General features: G+C 36.1%; 2 protein-coding genes across 2 annotated transcripts; both read right to left on the bottom strand.

Annotated features, from left to right (window-relative positions):
• Window positions 1–278: 278 nt before the first annotated feature.
• Window positions 279–7,677, bottom strand: LOC118746454. Its single transcript, XM_036480304.1, has 3 exons — window positions 7,475–7,677; window positions 1,242–1,383; window positions 279–1,143 (listed from the first exon to the last, which is right to left on the bottom strand). Exons 1-3 carry the CDS (start codon window positions 7,526–7,528, stop codon window positions 290–292), a joined length of 1,050 nt encoding a protein of 349 aa, XP_036336197.1. The 5' UTR covers window positions 7,529–7,677; the 3' UTR covers window positions 279–289.
• A 9,295-nt stretch (window positions 7,678–16,972) lies between these two features.
• LOC118746361 (cuticle protein 8-like) lies at window positions 16,973–19,227 on the bottom strand. Its single transcript, XM_036480216.1, has 3 exons — window positions 19,213–19,227; window positions 18,513–18,638; window positions 16,973–18,441 (listed from the first exon to the last, which is right to left on the bottom strand). The coding sequence occupies exons 1-3, from the start codon at window positions 19,225–19,227 to the stop codon at window positions 18,145–18,147; spliced, it is 438 nt and encodes a 145-aa protein (XP_036336109.1). The 3' UTR covers window positions 16,973–18,144.
• Between the last annotated feature and the right edge of the window lie 436 nt (window positions 19,228–19,663).

The following is a 19,663-nucleotide window of genomic DNA, read 5'->3' as shown; positions in this document are numbered from 1 at the left end:
GCAAACGCTCCGATATAAAATTATTGACTTTCAAAGATTTTATACCACTACTACGAAATATATATAAATATATATATTATACATATTTTTTGATTTAAAAAATGGTTATATTTTTCCAATATAGAACAATCCTATAGGATGAGAGCACACAAAATCCGACTTTACTTTCTCACATGCATTTTTGTGCTAAGTAATATCCACATATGTATGTATATATTGCAGATATATATATAACTATATAAACCACAGTTTTAAATCTAGATTAATTGTGTACTCAATCCTAATTAATTCAATCAAAATTATTCAAAAACTGATTTCTTGTCTCGTCGATCAGTTGCTGATACCACGCGTCATTGCCATTTGCTGCATCTTTTGTAGCTTCCGTTAACGGTAATGACTTCACGCTTTCCGATTTAGTTTCCACAACAGCAGCATTGGATTTCGACGCCTGGGTACCATTTGCCACTTTAACGCTACTTTTGAGCATTTCTATATTCAAAGCTTTTTCCGCATTATTTTCCTTTGCCTTATTATACTTGTCCTGCGAAGCTTTGACCTTCGATTTTTCAGTTGTATGGTCCAACATTGGCGGCAATTGGAAAGGAACGATAGGGAAGTCGGTGGGCAGAAAATCATTAACCGTCTCAAAACCGACGTGAGATTCTGTTTTGCCTGGTATTGTATGCAGTGGCACTTTGCCGTCGATAATATCTTGTACGGCGGTATGCATAATAACTCCGGTCGCACTTCCATTCGCATTCACATCTATGCCATGCTGATCTTTGATTGCGTTTGCTGTATTTTCGGGCGTTTTACTATTAGTTACATTCAAATGCAGATCTTTATCGTAAACTACAGCTCCCGTTGGCATATCCAGAGGATGTTGCGTATGTATACTTGGTCGTTTGGTCGGCCAATGAGTTTGCCATTTCCGGTGATCAGCTGCCTCAAAGGTGCGTGTGTAATGCAGAAAGCCTCGCTCACTGTCCGATAGAAAGTGAGTGACAATAACGCGGCCATCTGGTCGCACATGTCCGAAGGAGCCCTCCACGGTGCCATTAACGTAGCGTCTTTCATCACGGAATTGTACATTTCCCGTGCGGTTGTCATTCACTTCAAAGCCAAAAGCATAGGTGTTTGGACCTTAAAAGAGGGAAAGACACAAAGCGAAAGTTTTAATCCGCACCAGCTGAATCAAAGCTGTTCGATTTCAATCAAAAGCATAGACACAATGTACTTACCAAATGGATCGCGTTGAAAGTAAGAGCTTGTAGCTGGGCTGCCACCCGTTTTCTTTATTGCTTGTGCTTTGGCGTAAGCCAAGCTTCGATTCGATAAGTCAGCTGCATTGCTGTAGTGTGCTTTTAGGCATAGCGCATGGAGCTGGAAGTAAGTACGTAATATAAACATGTAGTATGTAGGTTCCTATGTACATATGTAAGTTAAAATAAAATTACAGTAAAAATTAAAACAAAAGTAAAAGTAAAAGCTGAAAAGTTGTATTTTCAAATTTGCTGAAACGAAAACGACCCGAGGTTGGAATTGCGTTTGTTGCTGAGACAAAATCCATCCGAGCTTTTAACCTGAACATACAATAATTTTACTAAACTATTTATTGTAATCAAACTGTTTAACATTTAGTTAAAAAAAAAAAAAAGTAAAAAAGTATAATTTTGGGTGAAACCGAACTTTATATACCCGGCGCAGGTATCAAATATCTTTGTTTCAACTTTCTCTAAACAACCTTTGCATGATAAGCAGGGGTGTTTTTCCCTATTTCAAACGTTTTCGATTATATACTGAGCTGGACTAACAGCCTTTAGGCTGTATCACGAACGATAGGCAACACAAACGATTCGTCTGCAGACAACAACATCTCTGATTGCGATTTTATTACTCTATCGGTCGTCTTCGTCTTGCTTTTCATATACATATTGCGTTGCAATCGTCTCGGTTGCGTTTAATGCGGCTAGAATGATGCCGCCATACTAATTATTGTAGCATTCCTCTGCAGACGATTCGTTCGTATTGCCTTTCGTTCGTGATACAGCATACAGCTGTTAATGATATAGTTGAACCATGTTTGGTAGAAATCGATAAAGTGGTTACCGAGATATACCTATGTAGGCAAGAAGTAGGTGGTGCCACACCCAATTCATAAAAGTCTATAGCGGCCTTATCTATTGTTAAGAAATAGCTGTAAATATTTACTTAGAGTAAATTAGCGTCCTCAGTTTTTGAAATATCGGAGTTTTCGGATGTCTGAAATTTACCGTTATACGGGAAGTGGGTGTAATTTTAATCCGATTTGAATAATTTTCAACGAAATGCTTTTTGTTACCAAGGTTATTAAGAGCACCGAGTTTAGTAGAAATTGATAAATCGGTTACTGAGATGCATATTTTTGGTGAAAAGTGGGCGGCGCCACGTCCATTATCCACTAATTTATAATAATCTAGTTTCATGCTAAGTGGTTATTTTAAGTGAATTAGCCTCAGTAGTTGCTGATTCATCGCTGTTTTCGTGTTTATGTAAATTACCGTTATATAGCAGGTGGGCGTGGTTATTTCCCGATTTCAAAGATTTTCAAAAAAAATTCTTAGTTAGATCCTATGCAAGGCTCGCACCGAGTTTGGTAACGATTGGTGAAGCGGCTACTGAGATACAACATTTCATCATAAGTTGGCGGGGTCACGCCCATTTTCCAAAAAATTTTACAATAATATTATTTTTTTACCACAATTTCACTTGACATTCTAATTTTTAACAATTTGGAACTAATATTTACTGAAATATCGTAGCTCTTGCATTTTTCGAAATTACCGTTATATGGGAAGTGGGCGTGGTTATAGTCCGATTTCGCCCATTTTCAATACCAACCTACCTTGGATAAAGGGCAACCCTCATACCAAATTTCGTTGAGATATTTCATTACATTACATTCATTACTGATGGGCACTGCCTTGCCCGCGGGCAAAGCTCTTTTAAGCTTGCTATACATTTTTTATAGGCGCCTGCAGGGAAAAAGCTCTCTCTGCACATCGCTGGTCTATACCTATCTTGATTCGTTTTGGCTGTTACCGTTATGTGAACAAAATTAATATACCCTTGTGCACAAGTGCGCTCGGGTACAAATACAACAGATCTGCGGAGGCAGTAGGAAGCAAGTAAAATGTATGTACTCGTATCGTAGTTATTTAGGAATAATACTAGCCTTGCACCCAACCTATGGAACCATACCATATGATATGTAGAGTAATTCTCGTGCATATTTGATTGTTAAAGTCGGAAATACGAACACATTTATTTTGAGCTTCTGTTACAATATAAGTGCATACATGCCTAGCCATGCCGTATTTAGGACCTATGGGCCCATAGGCTCTTTCCGCGGTGCGGACCCCCCTGGGAGTACTAAGGCAAACGGCGGCCACGGGTCTCCTCCAGATTTTAGTTTTCTAAATTGACGTTGTAAACATAACCTTACCTTACAGCTAAAAATACATGCTTTGTAAATTCCAACCACGTTATATTTTTTTTTTGCATAGTAGAATGGGTATTTAATGAAAAAAAAAAAATTTTTAAATATTTCACATATGTACATACATACATATGTACAGTGCCGAACAAAAGTATTGGCACAGAGAATTTTTCGCAATATATGCAACGTTTTTTATTCTAATTGAATAAACAACAGTTTTGAGATTTTATGGACCTGAAAGTCAGTTATTATTAAATTATTAATATCAAATTTATAAGTTTAATAATATGTATAATATTTAGTTTACTTTTATTTGTAAAACAACAGGGTTTTAACTAGACTTCTTTAGTACTAACGTATGTAAAATATGGTTAGTGCTATAGGGTTTAATATTTAGAAACTTGTTTTATTTATTGTTTATTTTCTTAATTTATTTTTTTTTTTTTTTTATAAAATTTTTAGATTTTCTTTTCAAATTAAAAAGATTTTTTTCTGGTAATTTCCTTTATTGATTTCATTTTTTACTTTTTCTAATTACATTTTTAGACTTTATGGTTTTAAAAAGAAAAAAAATATTTTTTTGTCATCTAATTTTTAAAAATTTTTTTATTTAATTATCTTTTATATTCAACAATCTTTATAAGGCCATAAAATAACAAAAACAAATAATTATCTTTTATTTATTAGTTATTATTATTTCAAAAAGAAAAATATAAGCGTTTTTTATTTAATTTAATTTTTAAAAACTTATTAAGAGGCGAACAACACAACGCTAAGACCTCCTCGTTATCAGATCTTCAATTAGCCTTTCGAAAGACAGTAAAAACCTTTCAAGATAGTTGCCAGAATTCACCATTGTCTTACGAAAGACTCTTGTCCTTCGAAAGACTGTGGTGACCTGAAGGACAGTTGCAAGAATATATTGATTTGACACTATCTTATTTGAAAATTTGCCATTAAAAATTTGTATAAGATAGCCGAATGATATAACATAAAGACATAAAGCTGTTTTATTTATTAATTCACCTGCTTATTGCGCATGTACCGCTACAAAACTTTAGGTGTGCATAAATTCTCTAACACCTGCACTACAACCACCGTTTTTAATATTTTCTTCATTTCTACTTTTTATAATTCATATATTTTTACAATTAAAAAAAATTAACTACGTTTCTTATTGAAAAGTTGAATGTTCATTGCTTTGACGAGCGAGGCAAACACTAAATCGACGCGAAAGTGGTATATGGACTCATAGAATGTAAAAAAATTTACCCAAAGTAATGCCTCAAATTAGTAATAACAATACTTAGATCAAAACTGTGGAAACTGCGATCCGCGGGAGTGGGTGGTATCAGCCTGATCCCTATGGCTGTTCCGGTGTAACGCGTACTCCGCTTGCATGCCGCCGACTCGAGGAAACGACGCATTTTCCCTTGTTTACTAAAGTAAATCAGCTATTTAGTACTTAAATTACGTTGTACTAAAATGTGAATCCCTTCGATTAGGGTAAAAAACGAAGTAAACATGTCTGATTGACTCGCTTTCAGTGTCTCCTACGTTTCTTAAAAGTTGTTAATACATATATAATTTTTCACTATTTTATAACTTTACTTTTTCAATTTTTTTTTTTTTAATTTTTCATGTGGCGCGGGTCCCTAGGCTAGCGCTGATGTAGTCTGAGCTTAAATCCGCCCCTGATGCATATATAATTTTGTGAAATTCGTCCCGTGAATTACTCTTTCATCAACTAAAATTTTCTAGTTTCTAAGGTGTATACAACTGGGCTTTATTTCTTTTTGTTTATTGTTACAAATTACCATTAATTTGGTACAAATTAACAAAGATATCTTAGATATCTTTTTCAAAGCAGCAACAAATGTTAAATATAGGTAATTAAGTTCTACAAAAGTATTCCAGACTCTTCCAGAATGTATGGCCATTTTTTTAAATTTAAGCCTTATAATTAATTTAATATTTTTCTGATTTTTATACCCGAGCGCTTCACTTTGCTTACTAAGTAGTAATCGCCACAATATGAATGGCAAAGTACAGGGCGTAAAATAATAATTGTCACACAAGTTTTTTGGAAAATAAAAGGGCCTTTTATAGATTTTGCAAAAAAGTATTTCATTGTTAACTTTTTAAATATTTTACTTTAATTTCATTCGTTAGTTTTAAAATCTTAATCTGCATTTGCAGCTTTGGGAGATAAGTGCATGTCCTTTTCAGGTGTATTTTTTCTAAAATTTTTTCCGAGTCTATTCGATTGCTGAGTATAAGGCCTTATGTTGGACAAAAGGGGGAGTGCCGCTTGCGCTTTTCTCTCAAACCCACATGAAGGTTAAAATTTAAAAACCAATTAAAAAAATTGCGACAGTTATTATTTTACACCCTGTATACGATGAAATATTATAATATTAATTAATTGTTTGTTGTCAAGATCTGCATTGTCTTGCTTTTGCTCACCGCTAGACCAATGTCTAATTTTCCTCGTTTTCTAAGCTAAAAAATGCTTCGCATAACCTAGTATCATGGTGTTTGCCGCTGTGATTTATATCGGCAGCTGGAATTGCACTTTCCAACATCACTTTGAAGAGGTCCACGGTACTGAGTCGCTCTGTCGAAAACCTAGTTTGATCTCGAATGGCGTGTAGATGTTTTTTTCCAACTTGGAATGGAAGGAGCTAAAAGTTGCACTCAACTTCACTCTACAAAGTCGTATTAGTTTGGCAGAGAAACTAAATTTAAAAGCCTGATTATGGCAACTTAACTTAACTTAACTTAACTTAACGGAACGTAGACCTTAAAATCAAAATGAAACAGATTTCGACGTGGCATTAAGTTACGTTAAGTTTCGGCTGTTCAATTATAAGCAACACCCATTTAACAGAATTTTTAAGAGAGAGCCGTAAGTTACTATAAGTTGCCATAATCAGACCATAAGGCTCTGTCATGGATACTTTGCATTGCACTGCATATATAAACATTGCTGCTGAAACATATTTGTGATTATACACACTTCATGCAGCGCATTCATATTTTCCCGACAACAACTACACTAATTTTTGCCGGTCTAATTTCTCCATCACTCGATCTCACTGCTTAATCGCATGTCACTTTTACGTTGAAATCAAAAATCAACAGACTTCTATGCCATGCTGAGTGTTGAGTAACCGCTTACACGCAAAGCTCATTTAACAGATTCCTGGTATGACAACTTCTTAATATGCAATGTTAAGTATACATAACCGAGCCTTTAGACATGACGTCGTAAAGACAGCTTCTCTCGTGCTTCGAGAGACACTTTTATGGATGTTTAATTGCCATGTTCCGTGCCGCTCCCCGTTATCGGGGGTGTTGTCATGAAAGCTGAATTTTCCGACTTTGGACCAAATACACCCTCTTTGCTCACCTTGCCATTGAAGTGGAGATGCAGAATTTTAACATTTGGGCAGGCGAACGCTGGTGCGCTTCTCTGCGATGGTCAGACTACATGGAAAAGAACTTGGCCTCAACAGCAGTTTTTCAAATATCCGTTGAAGACAAAATCCTGGATAAACCCAATTCTCGAATTTGTCTAGTCTGGTTAAAATGGGTACAGGTACATACAATGGTGTTGGAGGACCTTTTGCTCGCTGCTTGGCTTGCTTCTACAATCCTGGGCTCTCAGTTTTGATCCCATCGCGAGAAATGAATTAAATTTTTTATGAGGTTTTTATGAAGCAGACTTACTTATAACCGAGATTCGCCATTGTCTGCCGAGGGGTCACAGAAATTGGAAAAAAAAATGATTGTCCCCCAAATCACTGTTTCAGCTAAATTATCTTCATAATTATTTTAAAAATTTCCGGTTCAGTAATCCACCGACAAAACTCTTTGTTAAACAGAATTTGCCACAAATTTCATGTCGGAGCAATAGCTTGGTCATTGACTCTCACGCAATATATGTACATATGTATGTAATTCTTGTTTGTTTTCATTCGCAAAAGCACTTACAACAGCAACAGCGAATATAACTCGTACACGTTTTTTTAAAGCACACACGCACATTCTACGAATATTAATTGAATTCTAATCATGGATCAGTTGAAAAAATCGAGCACTCACGATTAAGTATTTGAATATCAAAGAAATTTTATTTGCGCATTTTACTTAAATAAGTTTGTCCACTGAGGGCGGCCACTCTACTTTCGCACTCGTCGGTGAGGTAACTCGAACTGAGCTCTTGGCCGCGGTTAGCAAGTGTTCTAATGCCAAGAAATGAAGAAGATCAATAAATGCTTGACTAAAAGAATAATATAATACTCGCACTTGTTGGATTTGCAAAAATCAACAATCAATCGCGCATTGATTGCTGTTTCCTTCCCTTCCCTTTGCTTTCTACATTTGCATTAGCTCCAGTATGGTTGGAACAATACAGCGAAGTAGTGAATTGCTAATTAGTAGGTACGTGGCGTGAATTAATTTGCTCATTGAAATAAATTGGTTCTATGGGGTCAGTAATTTCAATTCTTAAATTTTTTCTAACGCCCAGCTGTTAATTTTCGTTACAACTTACGAAATATGAGTTCTACTAACTTTGTTATTGTGTAAATGTACAAGTACGTGTACGTGTGTATGTGGCAAATGCAAATTGAATTGCATAAAAACTTTTAATTTTTTGTTTAATAGTTTAAATCGGCAGAAGCACATCTTCTCATAAGTCTTCTACTTGAGCAGCTTTGTGCGAATAATACATTGGCGTCAATTTCATTGTTCAGTCAAACTAGAGCTCAACCCCCAAGATCTATGAACACTAGGATGCATCACCAAAAAACCCTTCACCTTAAACCATTCTACCATCTGAAGTGATTTTTTAGAAACAGTATTTAAAAAAGCTAATTTTATTTATAAAAGGCTCGATTTTTTGAGGTATTTTCTAGCTCACTTTTTCGAAATAATTTGGCGGAACTCTTAAAATATAATATAGTTGATAATTCCGATGGAAAAGCTATAACGTTTTTTTTTTGTATGTAGAGTGATGCACCCTAATGTACATGCATAAGTGCATACATATCAGGAAAAAAAAAATATAACACGAAACGAAAGCTATTGAATTCTTTTATCGCCAATTTATTTAGGCTGTATTGTATTGCCATCAAAACACTGGGTGCAGGAAGTACTTGCAAGGTATACGGTTTTATATGCATTTTTTGAACGCATTCGTAAACAACTAGTTTTATTGCGATGGAATTTTGGTGAGCTATGTATGTATATCAAATATAAACCCAGAAATTTGGTGCCGATATATTTTAATATGTTAATAAGTTTCCTTTGGTGTAACTATTTTCCATTGAAAAGGATCTTGAGGGTTATATACCAAAAGCTTTTAATCCATTATAATTGTTGAACTGAATTAAACGAATTTTTAAATTAAAACGGTTTTTCTATTTTTCTTTTGTTTTAGTCATCGAACAAAACCGCATATTACACAAATAGGTGGTGGTAAATCTTGAATAGGCAAGAAATAGAAACAGGCAAGAAATAGACTTTCTGGTCATAAATAAACTTGGCATATTCTGACTGGAACTTTTGTTCAGCGCTAGATCAATATCTTTTGCTTCTATACTCCAGCTTGATACTAGTTAATCCAGGCTAATATTCTTACTCCATAAGCATCCCCAGCAGCAGAAGTTACCTTCAGCATCAAAATCATCATTTTTTCAAGTTTGTGTAGCAGCATAAGTCGCTCCAAGGCGCAGATAAATTTTAACCGTTGACAGGATATACAATCTATTTTTCTGGTTCTCAACTAGAACCACCTCTTGTAGATGAAAAAGTCATTCTGAAATTACTTCAACATCAGATTGTAGAAGTCGTACTATATTAAATGTCTTTTTTAGGCCTACCAATTTGCGTCACATCGTGCAATTTTTAGTCCCATTTAATTTCAAAAGGCATCTAATTTTGCAATTTGGCCCAAGGTGCCAAAATCGTACTTTTGGAAAATAGTAAATATTATTCCGGCAGGTTCTGCAATTCACTTCGGAAAGAAATTGAGTCAAGCTCGCTTTGAATTCAAATTGGCAGGGTTTGAAATTCCCTCTAAAGTGAATTGCAGAACCTGCCCGATTGCAACGCATTTTTTTAGTTCCATCTATCTACAAGAATTTTATAGTTTTTAAAAGTTATACGACTGATTTATTTTATTTTATATTTGTACTTTTGTTTTAGACACGTTCTCCTTCTTTTGTTGCTAAATGGGAAAGAAAGAAGTAATCTTCTTCTATTTTTCACTTTTTTATCCCCAGTATGTACCGTGACCATCCGTACTTTATTTCGAAGAACAGTGCTTGTTTATAAGGTGCTTCAAATATGAATATATATAGGAGGTGTTACAAATTAGGCGGCAGTTCCGGTAAGAGCAAATTTTATTCGCGTGAATTCGCGTGACATCGCTTACAATATATCTGCGTACTTTGGTTAGTGGCTTACCGAAACCACAACATACCAAATGTAGGGATGAAATGATACGAGTAGATACAAGTACATACTCGATACTTTTCGTTCGATACCAAGTAATTTTAGTATCGATGCTTTTGAACCAAGTAGTTATCGAAAAATAAATACTCGTAACGAAGCCAGTTACTAAGGCAAACTTTACTTCTGCAATTTTTCCTCCACTGTTATTCTGAATATCAAGCGCCTTGTTCTTTATGTCTACTTAATTACCAGCGAAAACCATGACAAGGCGACTAAATGGATACAGTCGATACAGTGCAAAGAATATATGCTCCAATTGCTGTAATTGTAAATGTGTAAGAAGAAGTTCCTAGGAGCCATTTCGGTGGTGCAGTAATCCGTACGATCAGAGATGAGATCGAAGCCACCTAGAACTCTAGATTGTCCAGTTCCTGATTTGGTCAACGAATCGGTTTCCTTGAGTCGAATAGCTGTTCGCGCCGCGACAATTCTGCCTGCAACGTCGACAGGCACTACGTTCAGCATTACGTTCAGTGCTAATGTGCGGGCCGTCCGCAGTGCCCAATAATACCAATTAATGCAGTCCGTTGTACGCGTTCCAGCTGCCTCGCTAGTGTAGCCCCCTTCAGTGAGTTCCACCAGACTAAGGCGCCATAAAACATAATTGGCTTGACTCCGGTCTCGTAGATCCAATAGACAACTTTAGGCGAGATACCCCATCTCTTGCCAATAGCTCCCCTACTGCAATAAAGGCCACTGATGCCTTCATTGCCCTTTCCTCGATGTTTGGCCTCCCCGACAACTTCATGTCTTGGCCCAGTCAGACAGCTGTAAGCGCAGAACTCCAACTTAGGGAAGAACAGCGGCGGGGATTTTATATTTTCTGATGAATAAGACCACTTCTGTTTTACTGGGTTTGAAGGCCACTTTTCAGGTATTTACCTTTAACTATGAGTGCAACATCGTCTGCATAGGCTATTACCCGACAGCCGTGTTTTTCCAGCTCCACTAGTAGCTCGTTCACCACGACAACCCAGAGTGGGGTGAGAGAACACCTTCCTTCGGGGTGTCCCCGTTCCCCATGCGAGGCAAGCAGGCGCTACCCCAGACGGCCGTGACAGTTCTGTCACGCAGCTAGTTTTCGATGAGCCTATTGAAACTTACCTCAACCCCAAGCTTATCTAGCGACTTAACTATTGCGTCCGGCAGGACATTATTGAAAGTCCTCTCAATATTGAGTTAATTAAAAAAATTCTTGGAAAAAACTCAAATATTCAAGGTAGCCCAGCCCAGAATATTTGAACGTCATCTTCGCATCTAGTCGGGAGGAAAGTAGATTTCAAATAGACATTTTTCTAGTTCGCGGTATCTTTATACTAGAAAATCGTTCAAATTTTAAATGCTTTTAAGAATTCCTTTTAATAAAATTTCATCCGTCTCATTTTGTTTATATACTCTTCACAATTGTTCTATCAGGTGAAGTAGTACGGAGACATTTGTGAAACTATCGTATTTAAATCTATGGTTCATAATTTTTGTTTTTGCAAAAACTTATATTTCCGAGAAGTACAACAAAAGAAGAGATTAACTTTCTCGTAATCTTTTTCAATAATTTGTCTTTATTAAATGCCATTCATTATTAAGCATATTAGGGCTGTTCAGGATATTGTGGAAATGGTCTTGGATTTGCATTTGCAAATTTATGCTTGCTACCATGGCAACCGTGTGCATTCTATTGTTGTGGATATGCCCATATGCCCAAGATCCTGAATGGCCCTATGGTTTTCGAGTTTAGGATTCCCAGATAATAGTTAACTTATGACATAAAAAACAAAATTAGCGTATTTAGTTCATGCGGAATACCTTCATAGTAAAAAGTGTCGATATGAGTAGGTGTCGATACTTTAGATCCGATATTTTTTCGGTTTGTATAGGGCTAGAACAGTGACAGAGGAAATGCTCGAAGTCGTTCATGGTGAAGCCCATATGCTTTCCGTGTGTTCTGATTAGACAGTGTCCTTTGAGAATACCAACAACCACTGAGCTAATGAAGAGACGATCAAGAAAAAATAGGGACTCAGATCTGTTTCCATCCATTCTTGGTTAAATTTTCCCGGTTGCGTCACAAGTGGATTCCCTAGCCCAGCTGTGGTTTTGGTTAGCTTGAAAATAGTGGTATGCCCGCATTTTCTGCAGAACTGATTGCCTGAGGTTAGTTCCTTTCTCCTATCTCCGTGCACGAGAACCCAGATTACATTAGTCGTGCAACGCGAAGCTACCTTCGAAGAGGTATTGTAATACTCTATAACAGGGGTGGGCAAGGCCGAGGCCGAAAAGAGCCACATGTAAATTCTAAATGCTGCAAAGATCCACAAAAACAACAACAACAAAAATTTATATTTATTTATAATTTTTAAATAAAATTATTATTAGAAATTAAAATCATTACTTTTATTATTATTCTAATGAACATAAGATAGATATTAAAGAAAATTCAAAAGACCCCTTGGGCCAAATTTTCAAAATATGGTTTTACATCAGTTAAAGCCGTTCGTAACGGTTCGGTTAAATATTCGTTTCAATTTCCAGTAAAAAATAGGAGTGTACTCGTACGCAAAACTATCAAAAGTTTTAAAAAACTTTTACTGGTTTTGCGTTCTCGTAACCAAAAAACTTGCAAAGTAGGGAAAATTGAGAGAGCAAAATGTAATAGAGAGCTGCAAATTTCTGCTGGAAAAATTTTTCCCAGCGAAAACTTGCAAGTAAGGAAATCAGCTGATCACAATTATATGTTTGTAAATGAACGAAAGAAAATATGACCTTCTTGAATTATTTATGGTAAATTTTATTATTAATGCTAATATACAATGAAAAAGAGAGTAAAGTTATTAAGTACAAGGTTTGTTGAGTTTATTTTTGGTTAATTTACTATTAATCTCCAGTTTGTTTATTTTAGTGTGTGCTGCCTATGGTTGCCGTATGTCATTTTTCGTTTGTACCATAATTGTTCTTTAAATATACCAAAATAGATAAAAATGCAGCAAGCTGAAGTATTGTTGGCCGAATTTGTCAGTTTTGCTAGGTTGATTGTTGAAATTATAATTTTATAATTTTAAATGTACATTTGTAGATATCTATTAATTTTTGTTTGGACCAAGGATGGGTGTTTGTAGGACAACCTTTTCTTTGAGAAACATTTTTCATTCATTCCGATATAATTAATTTGTATTTTAAAAAGGTTTTTCGATTCCAAAAGTTTGCAATTGTATAAAATGCAAAATCGGGGAAAATGTACCGAGCAGAGAATAAATTGCCATCTCACCCACCAGTGGCAACTGTGGAAGTGATCAGCTGTTTCGAAGGATGCAAGTTTTTGCAAATTTTGTGTTCTCATACTTCTGTGGATATTTTGTCTCTTTGAGAGCGAATGCTGCTAAATTCTCAGAATTTTTTCTGCTGGTTAATTTTGTCCTCTCAATACGACCATGTCCAACAGAAAAATTTCGGCGTAATGTCATCTGTTCTCTCACAAGAGAAAAATATCCTAAATAATATGCGCACAGAAACTTGCAAGTTAGACGAACAGCTGACAGAAATTTTGTTTACATTCAAAAGTATAAAACTGAAAACGTAACAAAACAAATCCCGAAGTCTTATCCTGACATAGTTCACTAACTAAACGAATAATTACTTACTTAATTTTTCCAGCAGAAACTAGCACCTTTCCCTCAAAATGAAATGTCATTTTGCTCTCTCAACGGAAAATTATGAAATATTCTTTTCTTGAGATCATGAATAAAAATACGTAGTTAAGCTTCAGAACTTAAATCAATTTGCGACAAATCAAAAACATTTTTGTTCTTTCCTTGTAGAGACAAATTCAAGTTTTGCAAATGTTCCATCATATCGGTTAAGTCAGAAAGCCAATTTTCGTTCTCCAATTGCGAATCGAAAAGAATGTTCAGCAAAGAAATATGTATTTTAAAAAGTAAAAAGAGCCAAAATGTTCTAAGCAAAGAGAAAGTAAAGAGAGCCGCACTTTGCTAAGCAAAGAGCCCCGTTTTCCCACCGTTGCTATATAATGAAAATTTGTTCTTTATTTCGAAGCACTTGGAAAATATGGTAACAGATCCAATATGGCACCACTTGAGGACGGAAGATACTGCCCCAGTGTGCGTCGCTTCAAAGCCGCCCTTCAGTACAACCTCAATCCTATAGTGGCAACAAGCGATTTACAATAAATCACGTCCCAGTCTCCTTTCCAATTACATACACATAAGCAGTAATAGCGCAGCCCAGCAGATGAACGGAAAAAATTAGCGCACTATCATTCATTTTATTGAAATTACTAGAGAAAGAAGTGCACAAGTAGCATACGTGTTCTGGAAGCAGATTTATTTGTACACATTGCACCGAATCTGTGTGTGATGCTCCATTTATCAAGCATACCTTTTACAGCACTAGCTTGCTCTTCAGGTGTGGCAATCATTCCAATTTTTATTTTTTTTTTGCCTGATTTCATTCTATTACCACCCCATGAACGGTAAATTTAGTCTCTCCTTCTAGTTTGTTCATAAAACCTTCTTCCGCTCTATCTGCATTTTCAGCTCGGAGATGCGGTTTAGTACGAAGGAATGAACTCTTGTTAACATTTAGTTTTTTTCACAATGGCGTCTAAGGCAGGTGCTGCGGCACCATCTACAGCTGTCGGCGTGCTTAGACTCAACTTGGCTGTGTCATCAATAGCTACTAAGTTTGCTCTTGAAATTAAAAAGGTCGCATGAGAGCGAATTGCCTTGTCTAAAACCTCGTTTGATATCAAACGGTGCGGAGAGGTCCTCCTCTATTTGGACGGAGCGGAAAGTTGTGCCCAACGTCACTCTACATAGCCGTATTAGTTTTGCGGGGATCCCAAATTTAGACATGGCATCTTACAGCAGCTTCTATTCGTGCTATCAAAAGCAGCTTTAAAATCGACAAAAATATGGTGTGTGTTGATTTGCATATCGGCTTTGATATGCGACTTTGAACAGCACAGCGGGTATACCGTCCGCTTCGGGGGCCTTGTTATTTTTAAGCCGCCTTATTGCTGTTCCCACCTCGTCTCCACATCTCAAGTGTACTCTGGACATCTCTACAGCACCCAGGGGAGGTAGTATCCAACCACCTCTTCCACACACTGACTAGCAAAAAGGCAATGATCCGAGTCAATGTTGGCTCCTCGGATAGAAAGCACATCAAGGATGCTCGAAGCGTATCTTTCGTCCATCACAACATGATCTATTTGGTTCTTCGTTCTTTGATCAGAGAATACCAAAAAGGCTTTGTGGTCGATCAGCTTCTCTCCGTTGTCGGAGGTATTGTCATGAAGGCTGAATTTTCCGACTGTTGGTCCAAAAATGCCTTCCTTGCCCACCCTGGCGTTAAAGTTGACCAGCACGATTTTAACATAGTGGCAGGGGCAGCACTCATATGCTTCCTTTAAGCGTTTTAGTTTCATTTTCCCTCTCCTCCGTCGGAATGTGCGCACAAATGAAGCTCAGGTTGTTGAATTTAGCTTTGATGTGGATCGTGGCGATTCATTCACTGATGAGAGTAAACCTGGAGAGGAGGTGTTGTAGTCTCCGCCCAACCACAGATCCCACACCAAATTTGTGCGTCGTCTCATGGCAGCTGTACTATTTGATGCAGCCGTGCCCCGTTCCTGGATTGCAGCGTTGTCAGCTTTTCGAGGATATCCAGCAGTAAGATAGAGGCACCTTCCCTATAGAGGGTCCGGACATTCCAAGGGCATAACCGTAATACTAACATCAGAGCGTTTCTTACAAGAAAAAAAGGCGACTTAAGTTTTTAAAAAAGTTTTTTATTTTGTTTTTATACATTTCATGAGTGTGTATTTTTATTTTTGTTATGTATTTACATTTGTATGTATTTACAGTAACACTTTTTCCTTTTTTCTTTGCCGTTCACTTGAAAATGTTTTACAGTAATTTGTAGACATTTTATTAAAAAAAAAATACATGAAACTATCGTAGGTACAGCACAATTAGTTGGAGAACATTGTAGGCCCTTGGCTAACCACAAGGCTTTCACAAACACTTATGCAAACATAAACAAATTAATAATGTATGTAAAATATATGGTGTTGGTTTCCATTGCTTCATAAATGATTATAATTAAATTTACCATAAAAAAAAAAAACAAAGTTAAAATACAAATATATTAAAACCATTATAATATAATACAAAAGAGCGCTCATGAGTGATACAAGTGAGACGAGATGAGAGAACTTGAGTGCCTTTTTGAGGAGAATAGGTGAGAGTATAAGAAGTAAGCTATTCATAAAAGTCACGAAAAAGGCTTCACAAATAAAGGAATTTTAGATAAGAAATATGAGTAAACTGAAAGGAAAGAATTAAGTATTAGCTTAAGACAGCTTGATTATTATGTAGGCATAAGTATCAGAAGACAGACTGTTAAAGTAAATTAAATGCAAATGACAAGATTCTAGACAAGTTATGGGACGACTATCGAGAGCGAGCTGGAGACAATAAAAAAGAAAGAATATTGAATGCTTGATGAGAAATGAAAGCATCCAATGCTTTTTTTGTTTTACTTTTAATGCACAGTGACCGGCTCATTCATACGCAACGGATTGTAACGCATGGATTTCTAATTCATGTGAGTGGAGTGGAGTGATGTTAAGCACAAAGGAACTAGAGAGCGAAATTATTCACATGTAAAATTCTTCTCGGAACTTTGAAAGATGGCACAAATAAATTTCACTTTTTTCTTCCCTTAATGTTGCATACTTATCAACCCGATGCCAAATCATATAGCAAATTACCCAAATTCCTTTGAATAAATGGGATTTTGTACAGGCATCTTTACACTTTTTAAAACCCTACAGTAGCTCGTTTCTGTAACTCATCTCTACAGATTATTTCTCTACTGGTAGAGAATATACGTCATTCTCTACTACTCATTAGCAGTAGAGAACATGGCGGCGAATTAATATCTCAATTCGCCTTGGTAGAAAATTGTTACAGAAACGAGCTGCAGCAGAGCTGTAGAAGCTAATTAGCACACATTTCCCAATTTAAGAAAGTTTAATAGCCGATTTCACCAGCACTTTAAATGGAAAATGTTTTTTTTTTTCTTTTCTGTCAATTTCCATATGAATTCAAGAAAATTTAACTAATTTTTCATTTAAGTTGCTTTCGTGAAATTGGATGTAAGTGTTGAAAGTAAATATCTAGAAAGTCTTAGAGAATGTAGTAACATAAATATTTTACAAAAGTGTAGAAAAGGATATAAAAAGCATTTCTGAGTATTTATGAACGAGTGAATTCGTTAGAGAAGGTGGACTCGTTTTAGCTTAAGAATATGGGATGTGTTACTAGACTCTAAATTCACTCAATATAGTGACAGTTATGTGAACAAGTTCACTCTCTAGTTTGAAAGCCGAAACCAAGCTTAAAAATAAACCTCACTGTTTGAAAATATGAAAAAAATCTTTGGATTAGAAGAAGATATAACTCATCAGATAGGCATTGAAAGTTTGTAAAAGAGAGTTGAAAATGAAAAAGTCTATGTTTGAACAAAGGTATAGTAAAGAGAAAGAAAGTAAGTCCCTACATTACATAATATGAACGATGATCTCCATTTTCGTCTACTATTACTATAACTACTACTCCTTCTTCTTCTTCTACATTATTTGTTTAATAAAATAAAACATATATATATACGATAAACTTGTTAAACTACGAAGAGTGAGTGAGTGAGAGAGAGAATGTAATATCATTTCATTTCATTTGTTTGTTCTATTCCTGCCTTTTCAACATTTTAATCGCTTTCATCGCCTTTTGAATAAACCCTTGTTTAAACATTAATTATCGATTAGTTGCATTTAAAATCGCTTAACATATTATTCGATAAATGCAAGTACCCGTTTGCATTGCGAGTACAATGATTGATTGAGTTAATGAGTATGTGAGTGGGTGTGCAAATATTGTAAGTGGCTGGGTGGCGAGTGGTGAAGTGGTGGCTGTCCTGTTTGTAAGATCGTTTGGCCAACCCCTCGACGTTATAAATCACGTACAACTTTCTAATCGATTCCAAAATCCATTCAATTCTAAAACGATCTTTTTTTCAAGTTCCAAATCCAATTCTTCCAAACGCCCTTTAGCCAAACGTTAGCCCATTTAATAGTGATGCAGAAGCGGAGCAGGCGCATGTGCCAGTAGAGGAGCGTGTGCCAGTAGAGGAGCGTGTGCCAACACCGGGGCATGAGCGATTACTTTTGGTGCCGTTTTGTGTACGACGGCGTTGAATCCGTTGTGATCATCAGCAGTGTAATCAACAGTGCGCACTGAACCATCGGGTTCGACGAGCGAGTATTGGCCCTTTACTACATCGCCGTCACGTTCTTCGGCTTGCGATTTAATGTCACCAGTGTGCGGATCTTTAATGCCATAGTTGAAAGAGTATTTCGGGTATGCCTAAAAGAGGGAAAAGAGTTTAAGTATGCAAAATAGACCTATCTTTTGTATTTAATAAACATTAAACAAACCACAGGTTCGGCATGCACTGCGTGGGCTAAAACTGGGGCATGGGCTAACAGCGGCCCTGGATAATGTCCATACTCTATGGGTACAGCTTGGGCGGCAGCAATAAGGAGGACAATAGCAATCAAGTACTGTGTAAAAATAGAAACAAATTTTACATCTTTACTATTTATTGCGTAAAATTTCTTATAAATAAGTATTTATAGATATGTAGGGTAGTATGTCCTTAGTTGTATCTATTGATTGATTTATGTGAATTTGTACTAAAGGAATGAGTGGTAACTATTTGCCATTGAGAATTTACACAAATTACTCAGTAAGCTGTTGACAGCTAAGATTATATTTAGACTGGTATATATGTATACATATACTCAACTAGCTAGAAATTCACTACGAGTTCATTATTTTCCAACTATGTAGTTGTGACTAAATCTCGACTACTTAACATTGCTAACATGATTTTACAAATCGTTCACCTTTGCTTCTAGTTAAAGCAGCTCACGATTTGCGATGTTTACCCGAAGTATCCTCTGGGTAGCAACCGTACTTACTATCCACTTGAAAAAATCTACCAAATCTGTGAAATATCTACCAATAACTTTTTTATTGGTTATTGTAATAAAAACTATAGTTTTGTTATTTTTTCCGTTATTTCAATAAGAATTCAAATTGTGTTTAAGGAACTTTTTATTTTACTAATTATACGGTATTTGCGTTCATATTAACGGTATCTTCTCTATTAACCAAAAGCGAAAGTGATGAAACTAAAGGCAACAACGAAACTTCATCATTTGAAAAAACTTCAACTGGAGTTATTATACTCTCTCAAGTGAGAGTAGAAGGAGAACAGATGCAGAGGTGCACGGGAACGCAAAAAGCACTATTTCCCGTAAAAACGTCAGTCGGTTTGTTTACATGTCATTGGCACAACACTGATTTGGCTGAAATATCACTAAATAATTAATAAAATCTATACATATTCAAATACTTCGTTGTCTACTTCCATTTTTTTACAAATATAAGGTTCTTTGCTTTCACCGCTTTCTGTTTTTGTTTTCACATGCAAATCAACTGATCGTTTGACACTTTTCATGAACTTACAGGAAAAAAAACTGCGGACTAAATCCTGTAACTTCTGACTAGGTACAGTTGCTCA

The sequence above is a fragment of the Rhagoletis pomonella genome, unplaced genomic scaffold (assembly GCF_013731165.1).
Source record: "Rhagoletis pomonella isolate Grant_MI unplaced genomic scaffold, Rhpom_1.0 Rhpom_scaffold_00010, whole genome shotgun sequence".
NCBI classification, from domain to species: domain Eukaryota; kingdom Metazoa; phylum Arthropoda; class Insecta; order Diptera; family Tephritidae; genus Rhagoletis; species Rhagoletis pomonella.
This window is presented reverse-complemented; position numbering and strand designations above follow the sequence as displayed.

Coding starts and splice junctions, on each gene's coding strand:
- LOC118746454 (XM_036480304.1), bottom strand. CDS start 7,528: ATGTGCGTGTGTGCTTTAAAAAAACGTGTACGAGTTATATTCGCTGTT. Junction 1,384..7,474: donor TTATATTCGCTGTTGCTGTT/GTAAGTGCTTTT, acceptor ACTTACTTCCAG/CTCCATGCGCTATGCCTAAA. Junction 1,144..1,241: donor CTTTCAACGCGATCCATTTG/GTAAGTACATTG, acceptor CCCTCTTTTAAG/GTCCAAACACCTATGCTTTT.
- LOC118746361 (XM_036480216.1), bottom strand. Junction 18,442..18,512: donor CAGTGCATGCCGAACCTGTG/GTTTGTTTAATG, acceptor TCCCTCTTTTAG/GCATACCCGAAATACTCTTT.